The sequence below is a fragment of the Sphaeramia orbicularis genome, chromosome 16 (genome assembly GCF_902148855.1).
Source record: "Sphaeramia orbicularis chromosome 16, fSphaOr1.1, whole genome shotgun sequence".
NCBI lineage: Eukaryota > Metazoa > Chordata > Actinopteri > Kurtiformes > Apogonidae > Sphaeramia > Sphaeramia orbicularis.
In genome coordinates this window covers 31,617,969-31,638,799 of record NC_043972.1, presented here as the reverse complement: position 1 = coordinate 31,638,799, position 20,831 = coordinate 31,617,969, and the positions used below count along the sequence as shown (strand labels likewise).

Below are 20,831 nucleotides of genomic sequence, written 5' to 3'. Positions count from 1 at the left end.
AACTTCCGGCCAGTTTTGTCACGTGTCCAAACAATCATACCTGCTTCCTAAAGTTTGCTTACATGTGGTCTTTTCTCGGAGTGTAAGTGCAAAACAAACATCTAAATGTGATACAGGTTTTAATATCAAACTTAACACCCTCATAAGCTGTATCTGTTCGCGGTAACGTCGTGCATGTTTACAGGAGAATCACTTTTCTCCAGAATCAATGGCCTCCTGTTTAACAGAATTGATGACATTATGTGCAAACATCATGTTGTCGGCGATAGCGCTTTATTCTTCATTTAAGCTCTTTAAGGTAAGTCTGCTGTCCGACATTTATGATGTTATTTTACTGTAACTTTAAAGGCTAAGTGCATTTGTCAAAAACATAAGTATATGTCTATTGTCTTCATGTTGTTGCAGAGATGCTGAAATGTGATTATTCTCCGTTTTTGTTTGTTTTAACTGATAGTAAAGTGAAAACTGTAGGTATTATCTTCTGGCAGAAAAAACTAGCACATAAATTGTGTGTTTTCGGTCATTTTTATTTATTTATTTTTTTAAAGGAGCATAGGCTGCAATTGTCTTTCACTTTCTCCTCAGTTCAAGAGTAGTTTACTTTCAGGTTAACTTATGACCAGAGGTGTGTAATCACAGCTTCATGGAGTAAAAGTTCTGCCATGTATTGGTTCTACCTGTTAACACAGGCGATTCCACTAATTAGCCCATTTACCTGGTTGGAACAAATATGTGGGTAGAATATCTACTCTCTGGGGCAAAGTTACCCACCTTTCTTGAATCTCTCTCCAGAGAGTCCTACCCACATATTTGTTCCAACCATTCACTGAACCAGCCCATTTTGATGAGCATAACTCCTCATCCAGGTAGATGGGAGAATCACCTGTGTTAAGTGAACATGTAGAACCAATTCATGCAGGACTTTTACTCTATGAAGCTGAGATTACCCACCTCTGCTTATGACAAAGTACTGAATTACCATGGTGATGGTCAGGTCAGCTATCCATTAACACCAAATGACTAAAAGGATGAGGACATGGGTCATAATTTGTGGTGTAAAGTGGAAGAAGAAGAGTGGGCTGTTGACCTTGATGGAGTTTTGTGTCCTCCAAGAGGCCGTCTGTGATGTGAAGTTATTAGTAAATTTAAAAAATAGCTTTACACTATATCTTATCATGCGTTGGATTCCTCATTTTGTAGTTTTGCCTCTTTCCCTGCAGGACCACAGGGCTCCCTCAGTGGGCCTCTTCCTGCTTGGGCTCTCATCTGGACTTTGCCTCTTGAGTCCTTCTACCTCATACCTCATCACCCTACAGAAAGAAGTCGATTGGGCTGCCAAGGTCCTGGCTCCAGCACTGGTGTCTTTTGACCTGTTGTGGCTTAGTGAGGACCACAACACTGCAAGTATTCTCCTGTGTGGCTCCTGCCTCCTGCTGGGACTGTGTGACTGGCTCTCAGCAGATACCCTCACAGTGGTGACTCGCTGTCTGGGCCTGTCGTCACTGTCCTGCTGCCTCACAGTGTGTTTGTTCACCGGTAGTGCTTTAGGGGCCCTCGGTGGTGTGGCCCTCAGTCTTCCTTTGCTTGTAGCACCGCAGGTTGGAACAGACACATTTCCTCTCATCTCTCCAGCTGCAGCAGATGGTTTGATGAAGTGGATTTTGAAAGGATCTTCATGTGTAGGCTGTTGGGCATCCACACGGGCCCTTGGCATATTTTTCTTAGATGTGACTGACCAATCTAACATCAGCATTTAGTAAATGAGTAGATTAGGCAAAATATATCTATATGTATGTGCACTGTCAAATGAAAGTATGACAAAATATAATAGCCTTAGGGTTTTTATGGAGAAGATTTTACTCTTCTTTACTTACATCGTTTTAATACCTTAAAATTGTTTTGGAACTGAAACAACTAGTATATTATCAATTAATTATTTGTCAGAATGTGAATGTTTGAGCACAACACTAAATATTTCATGATTCAAGCTACTAAAAGGTGGGGTTTTGTAATTTCAGCTTTAATTTATATACAGCTGTGGTGCTTTGGGCAATAATTCTAGTTTTGTCTTATGTCTGTTGCTGTTTGGGTCATATTGTTAACTTTGTTTATGTGTGTTTTTAATATTTTCAGTTAATAGATTATCAGTTTTTCTAAAGCATCTGGATCATGCTTAGTTTTATTATAGAAAGACTTAAAGCTAGATTACCTCACTAAGTACAATACTACATTATTATATGTATCTTTGCATTAGCAGTGATTTCCTTGCCAGTGCTGATTGAATGTTGAAGAAACACTACAAATACAATTGTTCATGTGCAAAACTACAATTAAGAGCAGAGATGAATGGATAGTAAATGTAATAGTCAGAACATCATTCTGACATCCGTACCTGCATGTATTATTTTAAGTGATATGACAAAAGAATAATTGCCTCTTCTCGCCTTTGTTAATTTGTAGAGAAGGTGATCACACTTTCCTGACAGTCTGTTTCACTAAGGCAGAACAGTTACCAATTGTATTTATTGCATTTCTGAATTTCATTATTATAAAGCCAGCGTGTTTGTACTAAGGCTGAACAGCTCAATGAAATATTATAAAAACTGCAATATGGTCGCATACAATGCCCAAATCCAGGAGTTGTCAAAGGTCAAATGTGTCACAGCATACCATTTTTGTTTGGTTCAGACCATAACAAAATTACGTAGTCACCATTTGTTAGTGTGAAAATGAAATGTGAAAATGACTATTCCCAGTAAAATCATGACTCATATTGCAGTCAGTTTGTCTATTTAGTTATCTGTTCAGCCCTCAGAACTTCAAGTGTATGTGTGTCTATGCACAGATTCATCAGTGTGTGCTTGTATCACACATCTCTCCGTTAATAATTTTAGTGTTATGTATTCCAAAAACATCCAGCTGCCTCACAGCCTGTTCTTCAGTCTCAGCAGTATCGCTCTTTAAATATCTGCAGTGATCTAAGCTCTTGGCCCTGCTCTTACTGCATCAGGCCGTTTTGATACTTATCAGTGTAGTTTTTTATGACTTCCTCAGTTTGAAATTGTTGCTAAAGGTAGCTTCAATGACCTCATCTGTTAAGCTCACCATCACTGCTATGAGGTGTTTGTAAATGTATTTGTCCTTTGAATATATTGATGTTCTTTGGAGTCAATTGTATTGGACACTGCAGATTCTCTCTCAGGATTTCAGAGTTCAAAGTAGCTGCCTCAGCGCTTTTACTGCAGTATATGTACAAGCGTCTGTGGCGCCATGCCCGTAGGTGGGACAGTGCCTTCGTCAAACCTCATAGGTGAACAAACAGGGATATCTCCAGTGTCCACCATGACTATCATGGACAGTTGTGCTTTTAGAGGTTTAAAAAAATGTACAGTTACAACAAACTCTGTTTTATAAAGTCATACTCAGTACTGTTTGAAATGTCACACACTTTAATAATTTTTTCTGTTATTTATTTCATTTTTATCAACAACAAAAAAAACATAAATGTTCATTTAATGATAAAAACAACAAAACTTGAATAAATTGTTTTTCTCATTACTTTACATTGATCTCCTGGCTTCTGTGTAATCTGTGTAATGTCCATTTGTTATTCAGGTTTGAGTACTTGGAAATACAAAAATGTTTCTAAGTGTAAATGCAACTGTTCCATATGAGCACCTACAATCTTGCAACCTCATCTAACTCTGGTTCAGGCCGTAGGAATCAGCACAAAGCACCAGCTTAATCAGTCTCCATACTGTGTCTGTCATCTAACACTGCAGATCAGGAAACTGCACTGAGCATGCTCACTGCAGATGCAGCCTGTAGATGGAGCAGAGTGGTGTGGAGGAGGAAAAGGAGGAGAAAGAGGTGGAGAAAGAGAGAGTCACGTTGGCGCTGGATATTGTAGGGATGCTGAGAAGGACTACATGGGAGGATTTGTCACTGACAACATCGATGGGCTGTTAGAGGGGAAAGCAGATGGCTGGAGTATCCCATTATTGTCATTATCGAAGAAAAGAAGATATGTGAGAAGGTAAAGGAGATACAGCTGCATGATGCATTGAAGAGATATAGATATAGGACAGGATCAGTGGTTTACCTTTGCAGAAATCCTGCTGCAACTCAAACTATATTAGCTGGTTACATCTTAATTGGTTTATTTGTCTTTTGTTGTTATTGTGACTTCTAGTAATATCAGAGTGAAGAATATATTCATAGAGCTTTACAGTCTGTGCATTACATAGATGTATGATAATGAAGATGACATGTCCTTTATAGGGATTCTGGGACAGCGTAGAGATGTACGCCTTCTACTCCCTTTTAGTCTACATCTTCTACACTGTCTTTAAGAAGGAGGAGGAGGATGCCTTGGAGGGGGCATGTGGCGCTTCCTCAGACGTACGTCTAGCCTCATCATGTCCAGCCTCAGGGGTCCACTGTCAGAAAACCATTTTTGTCTGGATCATCCATGTGTCATTTATTGCCATACGTTAAAAGAAAAACACTTTTCATCGAGATCAGTGCATATAGTTTTGTGGCTGAGTATACTTGGCAATGTGTCAATATTTGTGTGTATTACTGTCTGACCCTCATACATGTTGCTGTGCTCAGGAGGCAGAACCTGTTGCCATGGAAACAGAGAGCAGGAGGCGATGTGGCCACACCCCCAAAATGGGAAAAAAAGCTTTTGCTCAGCTTAGTGAATCAAGTGAGTGATGAACATCTTTGCATTGTTTTCATAGTAAAACATATAAGATGGTGCATTACATGGGACAATAACACACTCAATAAAATGTGCATTATGTCCACTCACTAATCATTAATGAATTAATTATAAGACACATTCCTTTACTCTTTGTGCTGTTTGTTGTCACCCAGGCAGCAGCAGTGACAGCGATGAGTTGTCTGTGAGTGAAGACGATGAGGCAAATGGCACCGACATCCCAGCATGCACTCCTCTGGCTGCTTTTCTATCTTTTAAGCAGGAGACTGAGAAGAGGAGGACTTCGCAGGTTCAACTGGAAACAACAGGAAAGGTGAGAAAAGTGTGTCATCACCTTGACAGAGAAGGGAGCATACATTACCAGATCCCCAAATAGGAAAACCTGCAATGTTTCTAAACTTGTGTGTGCACTCTCCTACTCCCCAGATGACAGACTCCCCCCTGGTAGCAGTGATGTCCCACTTGCTGAGTTTTCTGGAACAGTACTCCCATTTCCAGCAGCTGCAGCAGCAAGCCGACCAGTACCGGGTCCAGCTGAAGAGGCACCGTGTCCAGCATCGTAGACAGATGAAGGCCCTGCGAGCCTCCTACCGCCAGCGCCTCAGGGACAAAAACAGCATCATAAGCAGCTTGGAGGAAGCCTTCAGTCAGCAGCAGACCCCCAGCCCACTGAGTGAGGGTGAGAGAAGAGAAGGTCAGAGAGGAGGAGGAGAAGGAGATGGGGGAAACAGGCAGGGGGAGGGGATATTAAAGTGCTTCAGAAATGGGTTTACATTTCCATGTGGTGGGTGTGAGGATGATGAAAAACAGAGAGGGTAGAGGTCATGATGGTGTTTTAATAACAGCACACAGAAGATTGGCTGGTTTGAAGAGGTTTAGAAAATTGCACGGGGAATGAGGTGGATTTATGATATGAGATCATCTGATAGATGGAAGAAGATGGATTAGATTGACTATGAATGAATAAAGACATTATTGGATGCAAAGCTTATTAGAGATGCACCTCTTTGGAAATAATTATTAGACTACCTGTGATTTTTTTGAAATAGAAATTCAGTTTCAGTCTTTCAACATGACCTGATATTTTGCTGGAATATCATTTGAAAAATACATTTATTTTCTTCCTATTCATTTAAATACAGCCTATTTCTTTATTAGATTACTAAAGTAACATTTCATGTCTTTTGGCAGATTGCTACTTCATATTTGTACCTTAATGATTTTACAAGTCACTTAATGACAGATTTTTATTTTTCATTTCGGTATCACAGTAGTCCCATAATTATTTTGAAGTATTACTTCCTAACATGAAATAACGACACCCCGCTGGGAGGGGATGTCATTATTTCGTGGGAGTGATCTATTTTTGGAGGGTGTATTCTGTAGTTCTCTTCACTGACGTAGCTAGTCTGTTCCTCACCAGTTTTAGAAAAAATAGTCCGATGCTTTTTGCCTTTTTATGACAGAAGTCATTAGCAGAGGAGCAGACTCATTAGATTTATGGCTGTATTGATGTAAATCAGGTTTGTTATGTGGCAGAAGCCAGACTATCACTTTACAGCAGCAACTGACCGCAAAGCTGTAGATGTCGTTGTCTGCTGTGTTTCAGACTTGACCAGATGGTTCTTTGACATCAAACCAAATCTGTTCAGTTACATCACTTTGCTACGCTTAAGTGCAGCTTGTTAACAAGTGCGTGACTCTGTGAGGCTGTAGACAGATCAGATGCCTCTCCTGACCTTACATTGACTTTATTCAGCTTCAGAGAAATAAGTCAGCATGTGCAGTATGATGATGTGTAGGCTAGATAGTGTGGAAGACTTCATGCATACTCACTCTTACTTGCAGGACAGTGACATGGCTGCACAGTGAACGTCTCTAGTACTAAGCGGCTCTGTGGCTCTAAACATGAATAAAACATAGCTGAGAGTGCTTTTCATTCCCCTCAAATTCACTTACAAGGTCCTGCACATGCTTGGCTCCACGTGAACCCGTGTTTGACTAAAAATAGCCTGAGTCCATGTCCCACGGCTGTTAGATATGTTTGTTTACAGTAAAGTTTACATGTAGAAGAGTCACTGTGTCCTTTAAATGTGCAGTTGTGCCTCTACTAGTGTCATTTGTCTGTGGTTTAAACTGCTGATCAACATTTCATCCACCAAAATGAACGGTGGTCCTTCATTCATTGTGTAACCTTTCAATTTTATCTTTAGCATAATTTAGCAGATGGAGATGCACCGTACGTCTCTATGTTGCACCATTTGAAGCTGACTTTTATTGTAAGTATCTCTGCAGACTGTAATGTTTCTTCTGAACACATTGATATCAGCAGTTCTGCACAGCTGTAGCCTCTCCTCCACATTTGTATCCCTGCTGGCACCAACACCACCTCCTCCTGCTGCTCCATTGTGGCACAGCAACCCTGACATGGTGTGGAGATTAAATTAACATAAAGTCATGGAGGAAAATTTAAGGTGACAAAGCCTGATAAATTATTGAGAAGGAACAGAGTGATTAAAATGGTGCAGGGCATACTGTTCAGATTAATAAAGGAGATGTTTTAGCAGGTCGTGCATTTTATAGATCTGGATTATAGAGATGAGCTGCATGTGAGAAACAGAAGTGATCCCATATAGATCTGTAAAGATACTCTGGGGGGGCCTCAGAGTGGAAAGGCATCACTGCAACAATCATTTTTACTTTAATGTGATACATGGTTTGTGCATAGCATGCAATAAAGCTGCCATTCTTCATGTTCATTAATATTACACACCCATGCAAGCTTTTAAGCATACTGTGGAAACTGCTTTGAGTGCATATGGAAGAAAACAGGTCAGGTATATTAGTTAGTTCTATATTTGGGTGGCCCAGTATGGATGGGGACCCAAAAATGACAGAACGACTGCGTTTTAGTCTAATAGTAATGATGATGATGATGATGATGATGATCAAGGTTACTTTATTTATACCCGTGGTTAGATGTGTTTTGCAGACAGAGTGATTGCAAAACACATTGAACCTGTTAGGCACACTGTAAAAAAAATCCTGTTGTTTTTACGGAAAAAAACTGGCAGCTGTGGTTTCCAGAACAATACTGTAAAAACACATCCAACTGTGAACATATTTACAGAGTAACATGTAGATTTAACATTTTAAACATGTAGATTTAACACTGGATTTAACTAGTAAATGGACTGCACTTATTTAGCACATTTTCTCCACCTTCATCATGTCCAAAGCTCTTTCCAAATCCACCAGGTCCAACTGGGAACAATTTAGGGTTCAGTGTCTTCCATGGACACTTTGACATATGAGTTGGAGCCAGGATTCAAACCACCAACCCTTTGGTTATTGGATGAGCCACTCTACCAACTCTACCAACCCATTAATTTACAAATTTAAAATGTTACATTGTTAAATGTTTACTTTTTTTATAACTTTTATATATATATACTGTATATAAGCAAAATAAAGCAAATATGCCGTTATTTCAACATTATAGTCTTGCAGCTTAAACGGCACCACACTGTATTTCAATTTACAATTTTATTTTCTAAAAACAATAGAAATACATCATCTCTACATCCATTTCTGGTTTTGTTCACATACTCTTCCTGTAAGAACTACAGCTATATTTGATCTAATCGTTAACACAAAAATCTTTTCAAATAAACAACTTTGCATTGTATTGTCACTTACAGTTTTTTTATGTTGCAATTTTACAACTTTTTAATGTTAATTCTACAGTCATTTTTTACAGTGCAGGTACTTGATCGAGTATCAAGACAAAAAGTGCTCAGTGTTCCACCATTCATCAGTATAGCAGCATGGATAAGTCAAAGGATAAAATAAATAAATAAGATCAAATAAATAAAAACAAGAAGCAATAAAACACAATAAAAACCTCAAGAAGATAAAAAAACAGCCTGTGGGATACAAACTAGGATAAGAACATAAAATTTAAAAATTAGAAGTCACAATAATAATAATAATAATAATAATTATAAATAGAGCAAAGAAATAGGATAAATAACTAAATAAGTAAAAAAAAAAGTGCAATGTCAGTATTTCTTATTGAGCTCAGTGATGGCGACAGGAACAAAGCTGGTTTTAATAACGCTGTGTCCTGATGATGATGATGATGATGATGATGATGATGATGATGATGATGATGATGAGTATTTGTGTTTCACAGGTGAATCCAGCAGTGATGCAGGGACACAAGCCGGGCTTCACAGGCTGGTGGAGTCGCTGTACGGCCTTCAGGGTGAGAGGAGCAAACTGAGAGGAGAGCTTCGTCTGCTGCATTCCCAGCTGGAGCAGAAGGAAAGAGACAGACACTCCCGCATACAGGCCTTTCAGCAACAGGTAGAACTGCTACATCCACTTTGGACACATTTGTTATTCTGAAAGCTATGAATTAGTTATTTTCTTATAGTATAGGGAGAAAAATGACAACTTGAAAATACAGACCCATATAGAGAAGGGGAGAAGATGATGGTTTTATGCTGCTTTGAAAAAGTGACGCCTACACGAGCTGCCATGTTGATGAGCCACAGAGTCTGAATAGGAGAGATCATGGAATATTACAGAAATCTGCTGTTACACATTAATTACCTTGTTTTTTTTTTTTTTTTTGGCTATTCACCTTGGAAAAAACCTTGATTGGTAAAAGTCTCTGTCATGGATTATGTTTTCTGAAGCCTTAAAACACAGTCATAAAGGAGTACAGATGTCTAGTTTCCTCTCAGATCACTTGAAGGACAATATCTTCAATGGTAATTACTAGAGACCTACCCAAGGCAGAGGCAGATATTTTTCTGTTTTTGTGTTATGCTATATTAAAGATTTTTTCATAAATTTGTTTTTTGTATTCATAATGAAGATTTCCTTGTGTGGGGGGAGGGTGTGTGTAAAATAACAACAAAAATAAAATAAAGAAATACAAAGCTTAGCAATAACTGTCATTTTAAACCCACAAAGACTCAGTGCTATTTTTGTGGCAGTTCCCAAATTATTATTTTTTCTCTCTATTTAACCTTTCTTAAGTGATTTATCACCATTTATTGTAATTTTATCCTTTGTATTTTGCATTTTTCAGTGTAACTCATGTATTTTTCCTTATATTTATTTAGCTGATCATGTAGATGTTCATTAAAATTCTAGTAAATTTAGAGGTTATTATATCAGAACAGAGAAAACTGAAGAAAAAGGGACTTTTTCAGCAAATTTGTCAATAACTGATAATAAAACAAGTGTTTCCATCAACTGTCATTTATCAAACTCCATTAGTTGTACTGGTGAATTAATGTTGTAGAAGATGACAGTGTTTCCATGTTCACTACGGAGCCTCTGAACATCCAAATGGGTCATATCTGATGACCATGAAAAGACGACAAACTGCATTTTACACCAATGATTTACATGTATTGATAGTATTAGTGGATCAGCAGTTATTAAATATTGTAGATCAAATATTGCATCAGTAGATGCTTTTGGTCACCAGTGCATGTTTGGGTCTTTATGGGTTAAATATCTGTATCGGCCAAGAATTTTTACTGGTGCTTCCAAAATTATTATGAAATTTTTGCTAATGGATGTCAAAAATATACTACCCAATAATAATTTAACCTAATTTCCCTACACTACTTTAACATCCTTTGTTTTGTGTTAATTCTTCTAATTTTTTGCACAGATCGATGAGTTGAAGAGCTGCATAGAGGAGCGTGAAGAGGAGCTGTCGAGGCTTAGAACTGCTACCGTAAGCGCTGTGAATTATTGATTCAATCATTTATCAAGTGACTGTCACTTTCCAAATCATCAGCAAACCTGCCAAAGCATTTCCCCAAGCACTGTGATTGACATTCCACACAGTAAAAATGCCAAACACAGGCCAGCATAGCTTTTATCGCACTTTAATTATCATTAAGAATATGTAAGTGAAGAATAAACATGTCAAAGCATCTCTCATTCTGGTGCTCATTCTTTAGGGAGCCACAGACTCAGAGAAAAGGGTTCTGTGTTTGTCTGCGGAGAATGAGAGTCTGAAACAGAGTCTGAGTGTTACCCAGGGACTTCTGCAGCAGCTGTCAACCATCCCTTCCCAGTCCAGCACCATGCTCATTAAGGTAAGAAACAAAAATGTGCCAGAGGACAAACAGTGAATAATGATGATGATGATGTATGATGATGATGATGATGAATGATGATGATACTTCACTGTGAGATCAAGACTTAAGTGTTTCTTGAATTGCAGCAGGAACACATAAAAGAACAAAATACATTATTTTAACATCACAGTATGCAAATGTCCTTAAATGGTAAATGCCTGTGTTGCTAGTTTGATGGTAAAAATTTTTATTCCCTGATATGATGTTGATGTTATCCCTATTCAACTTACGGAATGATCAGCACGTGCACAGCTGTAATTTGTATATATACATTTTTTTATTTTTGATTTGTCTTTATTTTTGATTTTGCACTCCTTTTGCTCTTGTGTGCTTTTGTACTTTGCTGCTGTAAACCTGGAATTTCCCCTTGTGGGACTAATAAAGGCATATCTTATCTTATCTTATCTTATCTTATCTTATCTTATCTTATCTTATCTTATCTTATCTTATCTTATCTTATCTTATCTTATCTTATCTTATCTTATCTTATCTTACTTGGACAATGTGTTATCCAGCCCCCCCGAGTGTAAACACATTTGGTTTTAATAGTTTTTACATCCTCTGACAGGAAAATGAGAACCTCAGGAGCAGAGTGCAGCAGCTGGAGCTCTCCCTCCAACAGCGAGCAGAACAGTTGTCCCAACTGGAACGACAGAGTGAACAGTGTGAGTGGAGAAGAGGAGAGGAGCTGAGGAAACGAGAAGACCGAGTGAGGGAGCTGCAGCTGGAGTTAGACAGAGAGAAAGGAAAGGAGCCAGTGGTTAAGGTAAAGTTCAACTTCAATGTGGATTTGGATTTTGAGACATTAACATCTACAGTCCTGAAAAAGAAATAATAAATTTGCATTTGCTGATAATAAACCTTTTTAAAGTGATGGTTAAGGAGTCTTTTTTTCTTTTTTCCTAGTATGTTACCCAGACTGTGGAGGTGGAAGCGCCCGGGACATTAAAGCAGCTGAACAAATGCAGACAGAGAAATGAGCTACTGTCTGAAAAACTGTCCAATCAGAATGAGAGGTGCAAACAACTGGAAGAGCAAATCAGGAGATCGGATGAACACAGCTGTAATCTGCAACACAAGGTACTGCTCTAGAATGTACAGATTGTAGATATTTGTAACTGTTTCTTAACAGGTCACAAGTTTGATCTGTGTTTCCTACATTTGAATATAATCTAGGCTGGAAAATATTGAACATACAGTAAATCTTGGGGTGCAATAACAATATTGTTCCATCAAAATCCAAATCATTTATGAGAGTGCAGACAATATAAATGACTATTAACTTTGATTAAAAAACATGAGAAGAAACAGAATGCATGGCCAAAAAGGCTAAATAAACTGCATCCTATTTCAAGAACTGATTATCAAAGCCAGAAGGTGTTAGTTTCCCATTTCCTGTTGGAAATTCTCACCCTGGATCAATTTCATCGGCAGACGATCCCATTACTGAGCTGAATCTGCACTGATTGGACCTGTCAAGCTGACAGAATGACAAATTGCTTTCGCCCTTTAATAGATTGCAGCGTATGAGCGAGAAATCAGTACGCTGAGAGAAGAACTACTGAAAGAGATCGGCCACTTGGAGGAGAGGAAGGAAGAAGCTGTGAAAGCTGCTGCGAACTGCTCAGCAGAGCATTTTCAGAATCTGCAGGACCAATTCTTCAGTAAGTCATGCAGAATGAATACATTTAGTCTCTGGAAAATAAAGGAAACTTACAATAGGCAATAGTCTTTTTGTTTTTTACTTTTACTTTTAGCAATTTTTCACATTTAATTTGCTGAAATCATGAGGTTTGACTTGTCGGCCACAATCAGACACACAGTCCATTAAACAGAGATTTCAACACCGATATAAGGGAAGAGAGAGTTGAGGAAAAAAAAACCTTATTTCAGTAGCTGTTAAAGTCCCATGTTGTCTAAATTTCTCCCTTTTCTCATCCTGTAGATGAAAGAGTGAATAGTCATTTCCATGGAACTCATAAAATTGACAATTAATGTAAAAATTCCCTCAGTAGGAAATTTCTCTGACACTAGCATTTGGCACCGGCTGTTTTACATGTAACCATACAATAAAGCTGCGAAAAGAAGAAGAAAATTGCACATGTGGACATGTAACACACAAACTGATAGCATTGTGGACATTTTATATAGCAATGTTTAAAGCATTGTATGATTTGTCTATAAACCCCCTTATTACATACATCCTTAAAATTATGAAAATGAAAGGTTAGGACTCATGATCTCTTTCAGAAAACAAGGACAAACTGAAAGAAATTCTATTTATTGAAATTCAATCTATGGAATTCAAATAATTGTTAATGTTGAGTACAACGCTGATCCATTTGTTTGTAAGTGTGATCACACAATGCAAAGTATATATACTGAGTGTTTTTTATATAATTCAACATTAAGATTTCTTTTTTTGGAAGGCTTACAAAAACGTCTGACTGCACTCCCTCCAACTCTGCGCTCCATGAAGACTGACTACGCCAGTTTGAGGAGCCAAGTTCGCAACTTCTCTGATTTTTATGGAGCAGCTATCAATGATGCAAAAAGACAAGTTTGTATCATAATGTTTCTAGATTTTATTTCTACATTTCTTATTTAGCATAATGACACATCAGCCCAACTTTTACAGTTCTAGTAATATATATACTGCAAAAACCCTTCCTTGTTTATCAGATTTCAGCAGCAATCAATGAGATGTCTGAGGCCAATAAAGATCTTCTGGAAAAATACAGAAAAGAGGTTGCACTGCGCAGGAAGTACCACGAACAGCTGGTGGAGCTGAAAGGTATACAGAGCAGACTAGATGGATGTGTGTAAGAAATAACAAATACGCTGTCTCTTTAACTAAATCTGTGCTTTTAGGCAACATCCGCGTCCTGTGTCGTGTGAAGCCTGTGTTGAAGGAGGACCAGCACGAGGAGGGCCAGTCTGTGGTGGTCACGACAGACCCCAACAATGAGTCCTCACTCAGTGTGATGAGCAAAGGAAAAGATCGCATCTTTGAGTTGGATAAGGTCTTCCATCCTCAGGCCACGCAGGAAGAGGTAGGAAAAATGAGTAAAGAATAAAGAATATAACCCAAACAAATACTTCTCATTCACAATGTAGAGAGGGTTACTTTTAGCATGTAATAAATTACAGATTAATAGTTACCTATATAAAAATAAAATGTTACTAATTCCTTCAGAGAAATGGAACTTGGTACATTCTATCACTCTGGATAAAAAAGTTTGTGAGTTTTAAACCAATACTATAAACAATGTTACACCCTTTTCCTGGAATATATTGTTAATTTTTCAGTACTGCATTCATTTGGTTACAGCCCATTTGCTGACACCAACATTTCAATACTAACTGTTATTTACTGTTTTACTGTTACTGTTTATTTTTAGACATTCAAAAAAAAAAAAAAAGCATAGTATAGACTAGGCGTCACCAACCCTGGTCCTCGAGTTCTACCATCGTGCATGTTTTAGATGTATCCCTCTTCCAACACACCTGAATCACTAGATGAATCAAGCTCTGCAGAAACCTGATAATGACCATCAGGTGTGCTGGAAGAGGGAAACATCTAAAACATGCAGGATAGTGGATCTCGAGGACAGGGTTGGTGATCCCAGGTATAGACAATAACAGTAGTCATACCTGAAAGGGAGTCCGAAGACGCCTATGCTTACATATTCATACTCCCACCTCTCGGTCTGCAGACTATTCATGCATTATCACCTGTTGATATGCAAAGTAACCTGGAATTAAATTGCACTTTCACAGGTATATATACATAGACACACACACACATACTTGTCTTTGTGCTATTGAAAGGATGGATGACCAGACCATCACTTGTGGGAACCAGCCTTTCTGAAGGTTAGACAGCACTGAAAAAAATCCGGCAGCATCCTGTAGTGTAGGTTCACAGAGACATCACTTCATGTTACCAATTAGACAAAGCAGAGTTCCCTGACCTGACTAAACAGTCACATATGGGGACTTGTCTGGTATTTCACAACATTTGGGCTCAGTGCATCCACACCGTCTGGGTTTTCTCTCTTCCTGGGACTACTTTACACAGAACTCAGGCCAATCCTACGTTGTGGAACCATTGAACATTTGTCAGTGCAGCAAAGTGCCATGGAACCAAGATTCAGCATCATATTTAGCACCTGAAGCCTGGAAACTTTTGTCCATTTTGTGCCATGCTAAGATTTTGAACAGCATATTTCCTCCAAGTATTACAAGACCATCTTAGGCACTAGGCATTATAATTATCATTATATTAGTCTCTTGATTTACTGTCAAACCTGCCCTGATATACCTTCAAAGTTCACAGGAAGCATCTTTCTTACAAGTGCATTTGAATTTTTCTTTGAGGAGAAAGTACTCCCCTTTCTCTTGGATGTCTGAACTTTATTTTTCATTTAACACAGCGCAGTGCTGCTGGATTTGGACCATTTTGATAATGATGCCGCTTTGTGTTTTGTGGTACACTGTGCAAATGATTATTAACTGAATGCCTGCTATAGTGGTCAAGAACTGTCTGGTTTTTGTAATGTATGTGCTTGCATGACTATAGATAAAAAAGATTGGGATTCTAAAAGTCTCCATGAGAATGATGATATACTGTCACTCAGATAAGGTGCCGTATCAAGTCTCTAACATAATGGCATCATGGGTGAAACACTTCATATTAACTATGTCTGCTGTTAATGGCAGTAAATGTATATATTTTTGGTCACTGTGGCTGGAGCATCATTTCAAGGTCCAAAGATACAACACACACACACACAATCAATCAATCAATCAATCAATCTTTATTTATATAGCACTTTTCATACAGTGAAATGTAGAGCAAAGTGTTTTACCTATTAAATCAGTACACCACACACACACACACACACACACACACACACACACACACACATACAAATATACACGACATGTTACTCCAGCTGTACTCACATCATTTATTTATGCTACATCACTATATACAGTATTATCCAAACCCAACCACAACATAATGTTTCTCATGTACTGTAACTGATTATATTTACATTTATTGTGTAACTCAATGGCATAACTCTGTTAAATAGAAGCCATTGGTCCTTAACTTAAATCATTTGTTTCCATCAGGTCTTTCAGGAGATTGAACCCCTTGTGACTTCGTGTATCGATGGCTACCATGTCTGTATATTTGCTTATGGGCAGACCGGCTCTGGAAAAACCTACACCATGGAGGTATGTTGTCTTTTTTTAACAGGATTATTATTATCACAGTGAAGATGTTAAAGGGAAGCTGCAGGTTAAGTAGCATTTGGTTTCCAGGGTAGTGTGGAGAACCCGGGCATCAACCAGCGGGCCCTAAAACAGCTCTTTAACGTGATTGAGGAGAGGAAGGACATGTGGACTTACACTGTCACTGTCAGCTCTGTGGAGATCTACAACGAGGTGCTAAGGTCTGACTCACTTTTCTTTGGATGGCCCGACAGGCTGTAGTGTAATTTTTTTTTTTAAACTTCTATTTATTCAAGTTTTATGACAACTTTACAAACAGTAAACAAACAAACCTAAAAAACAATAATTAAAATTATAATTACAATGATGCTACAAGACTGGTTTATGTAAAATATGCTTGTGCAACATCACTAACACACTGAGGTAGTACATAATGTTTGCACAACAGATCATATCGTACAGTAAAATAAAACACGTAACTATGTGAATCAAGAATTTTATTTTGTTACAATCAAAGTGAAAAGGAAGACAAACAGAGAAAGCAAAACAAAACAAAAAGTGATAGATATCCATCATGTTATGTATTTAAGTACAAATTATACCGCACTCCTAAAAGTTGCAGTGGTTGCCTCCATTTCTGCAGGAAAATATGAGTCCTTTTATTAATATAGTGTTGTAGTTTTACCAATATCACAACTTCTGAGATTATAGTGTCATTTTTTAATTACTAACCCAGACAGGGACTGTTTAAGTGGTATCTTTTATCTCCCAGGGACCTACTGAGTAAAGATGGGGAGAAACTTGATATAAAGATCAACCCTGATGGAACAGGACAGCTGCATGTGCCAGGCCTCAGAGTCATCGAGGTTAAGAGCTTTCAGCACATCAAGAAGGTGGACATCTGTGTTTTCATCTGATACTGATGATGAGAGGTTCATAGTGAGGAAACGTCGTTACATTGATGCTTCTTGTTTGTGAAGATTTTAGCCACAGCTCGCCGGAACAGGATCACCTTCGGGACCCAGATGAACCAACACAGCTCGCGCTCACATGCTCTGCTCTGTATCACTGTTGAGGGGACTGACCTTGCCTCCGGGTCCAAAACCACAGGTCTGTCATGCATACGTGTCTTTGTGTCTAACATGCTGAAAATGTCAATAACATTCCAAGTCCCCAACCTGTCAACAGCTACATAAATACTTGATGGGTATTCTACTAATGACAAGTAAAAACAAAACTTCAGGAAACAGGAAATGGCTTAAGTCAGGATTTCCAAGAATTGAAGAATGCTTTAGTACTATATATGAATCCATGCACTGTAAAGGGTAACCACGTCTTTGAATTACATTCAGACAAATTTATAGATTGGATAAGAGATTGAGAAAAGGAGAAGAGGAGATCCAAGAAAAGACGAGTGAAAGGTGTGAGAAGCAAAAGAGGAAGTGTGGGGAACTGGAGGTCAGCACAACTTCCACCTGTCTGATTGTAAATAGTTCCATTTGTTTGCTCGGCCATAAATAAATGTGGACAAAAAGACAAGTAAAGAAGTGAGTTCCCAGCACAGTTCTATTTAGGTTTCTGGGCTGGAGGATGTGTGTGTCTGCTCTCATTTTAGTTGAGGCTCCACACAAGAAAATGTATAGTCTAATCAGACGGACACACATTTTGATTATAAATGTCCAGTACTACTTATTACCTATTCAATTTGTTTTCTGTAAACCCAATTCTGTTTTGTACCCTTTTCCCCATTGTTTAGAAAGGACTACTTGTATTGCTATCCTCTGCTAAAATAAACTATCCATTAATACGGAAATCCTATACTATACTGCAGCACAATAATAATACACAACTACGAGTACAAGATCTGAATTCCAAACCTTGCCTGAGAAAATCTATGTATTGGTAGCAAAATAATGAAAAATAAAATTGTTGTGAAGTATTAAGGATCATCATATGTTTGCTGTCCTGTGAAAAGCCCAAATTTCTAAAAAGCCAACTTGGTGAGCACAGAAAAAAAGCCCTGATTTCATTTTTGTGTTAGGCTTAATATAAGCACAAAGATTTTTTAATACTCACCTGATCACCAAGCATACAGTCTTTTTCTTCAAACCCCCTTTGATTTTTGATTTCATTGTACCATTTTGTTGGTCCAGGTTACCACCGATACAGTACAGTGGTGGAAAAAAGTTTTTGGACACCCCATACATTTGTGTTAGATTACATTAACTCATGAAGACCCAAACAGCCACCATCAATGAAAACCATCGCCTGATTTAAACTGTTTAATACCTGTTGATCCACTAATCCTATCAATACATGTAAATAATTGACGTAAAATGCAGTTTGTCATCTTTTCATGGTCATTAGATATGACCCATTTGGACGTTCAGAGGCTCCGTAGTGAATGTGGAAACACCGTCATCTTCTACAACATTGATTCAGCAGTAAAACCCATGGAGTTGGATCAATGACAGTGGATGGAGACACTGGGTTTATATTCACTCAATGATATACTTGATGAAAAACTCACTTTTTCTTCAGTTTTCTCTGTTTTTGATATAATAAACCTCAAATGTAATGTCAAGTACATGATCAGTCAATTAAATATGGGGAAATACATGACTTTCACTGAAAAAGGCTAAATACAGAGTATAATATAATGATAAATGGTGATAAGTCTCTGAAAGAAAGGTTAACTAGACAGGAACAATAATTTGGGAGCTGACAGAAAAGTAATACTGGGTCTTTATGGGTTAAGAATCACTCTTAAGTCATTGAACTCAAGTATTGTGCACTATTCCCTCAAGGTCAGAACTGGATGGTTCAGGAAGATAATATCCAAAGAAACACATCCAGGGCATGACATGTTGAAACTGAAATTTACAAAGAACAAAAAACAAAGAAAAAAACAAAAGACAAAAAACAAAGAATTTACTTTTGTTATTTCTTGTTAGCAAAAAAGCATTAACCTTTTTTTTGGCGTCTGTCTGATTCAGCCACACCAAGATTTAAAACAGAATATTTGAGATTGTGTAAAATTTTAAGGGTGTCTGAAAGCTTTCTCCACTAGTGTAATATTTGTCTCCAAGAGTAGGGTCAGTAGGTCAAAATTTGCACAAAATGGAAAAGTTGGTTCCAGGGAAGAGAGGTTTGTATTTCCACATCACCAGGAACCTCCTTTTGTTCCAGGGAAGTTAAACCTGGTGGACCTGGCTGGCTCTGAGAGGGTGTGGAAGTCTGGTGCAGAGGGAGAGAGACTGAAGGAGGCCCAGAATATCAACCGCTCCCTGCTGTCCCTTGGGGATGTAATTCAGGCACTGAGAGCCCGGCAGACTCACATCCCTTTCAGGAACTCCCGCCTTACCTATTTATTACAAGACTCCCTGGGCAAAGGCAGCAAGACTGTCATGGTGGTGCAGGTAAACCATTCTGCCCTACATATAAAGATACTCAATCATATTTGCATGAATTTCCATGTTGAGGTCTTTGACATGTGTCATATCTTATGCTTAAGGTGTCTGCTCTGGAGAGTAATGTTGGGGAGACTTTGTGCTCGCTGAAGTTTGCCCAGAGAGTGTGCAAGGTGGAACTAGGTCCTGCAGCCAGGAAGATCGAATCAGGTGGAGGACAATGCGACTGACAGCCTTGTGTCAGGTACTTCCTGTTGTCAGTGGTCACCAGGAAGATATGAATGCACCAATACCCAGCTGAAACCGGTCAGATTACCACAGCTACAGTAACAACTAGATAAAACAGCAATCCAGCTCAAGGGCTAAATCTGCAGAGGTCTGTGTGGCACCGCAATGTCATTCTCTGACTGAGGTTAGGTGTGTAGAATAACAAGGGCCTCAATGCCATTTTCTGCTCCTGATAACCCTTTATTATAAGCTAATCCGCATACAGGAGTACTTGTTCTTCTGCTGAGTGCCAAAACAACCTCTGCCTCCCCTACAGTCTGAGATTCGATGACTCCTTGAACCACATCTCAGCTTCCTTGATGATGATCATTATAGTGTTTAGTGCAATGTCATATTAAAAAGGTTTGGTATGATTCCAATATCAACACTTGGTTTTAGGTTACTGCAGTATTCATTATGCTCTAAATGTTTGTAGTTTGTGAGCTTCATCTGCAATGTTGTGTGTTTCTAAAGGTTTGTAGGAGAAAGAGGTGCGTTGTATAGAAAAGGTGCAGGCTCTTGACAGTTTCAATAACACTGAAGTCACATAATTGTGTCATTTTTGTGAAATTCCGAAGAGCAGTGACTGAATATTTTGTGTTTCTGTTTAGAGTGTTGGCACTTTGCTATTTGAGGAATAACAGCTACTGAAATAAGCAGGCAGCCTTGTATTAGAGTGGTAAAGTAACAAACTGTGCAATATCCTTATACAGGAAACAGTGTGGGCCTATGTGAACAAAAGATGCACTTTATGATGGGGGATTGACCATAATATTTCAGATCAGGTATTTAGGTGCTTGCAGTAGATATCACTAGTGAATGTCATACCAAATACAGCATATTGTTATTTGTTCATCATTGTTCCTCTATTTATCACAAGTTGGATCATAATTTACTTTTGATCCAAGAGTAGCAAAATATTGTTGCAGTATTTACCCTGAGAGGTCACTTACTGATAGTTAGAGAGTTACATTTCAGATATGTTTCTGAATAAATATGATGTATTTAAAGCCTGTT

At 38.3% G+C, this 20,831-nt stretch overlaps 1 protein-coding gene across 2 annotated transcripts; it reads left to right on the top strand.

The window, feature by feature from the left end:
• Nucleotides 1-3: 3 nt before the first annotated feature.
• LOC115435960 (kinesin-like protein KIFC3) lies at nucleotides 4-20,829 on the top strand. 2 transcript variants are annotated; one of them, XM_030158604.1, is made up of 21 exons: nucleotides 4-298; nucleotides 1,221-4,036; nucleotides 4,282-4,401; nucleotides 4,615-4,711; nucleotides 4,882-5,039; nucleotides 5,153-5,405; nucleotides 8,922-9,094; nucleotides 10,422-10,487; nucleotides 10,717-10,854; nucleotides 11,465-11,662; nucleotides 11,803-11,976; nucleotides 12,413-12,560; nucleotides 13,326-13,456; nucleotides 13,579-13,690; nucleotides 13,768-13,949; nucleotides 16,036-16,140; nucleotides 16,228-16,358; nucleotides 16,910-17,030; nucleotides 17,118-17,247; nucleotides 19,327-19,556; nucleotides 19,652-20,829. In XM_030158604.1, exons 3-21 carry the CDS (start codon nucleotides 4,303-4,305, stop codon nucleotides 19,775-19,777), a joined length of 2,772 nt encoding a protein of 923 aa, XP_030014464.1. In that variant the 5' UTR covers nucleotides 4-298; nucleotides 1,221-4,036; nucleotides 4,282-4,302; the 3' UTR covers nucleotides 19,778-20,829. The 2 variants fall into 2 exon arrangements, with proteins under 2 accessions (XP_030014464.1, XP_030014463.1); XM_030158603.1 differs by having other exon boundaries at nucleotides 5,153-5,420.
• Nucleotides 20,830-20,831: the final 2 nt, after the last annotated feature.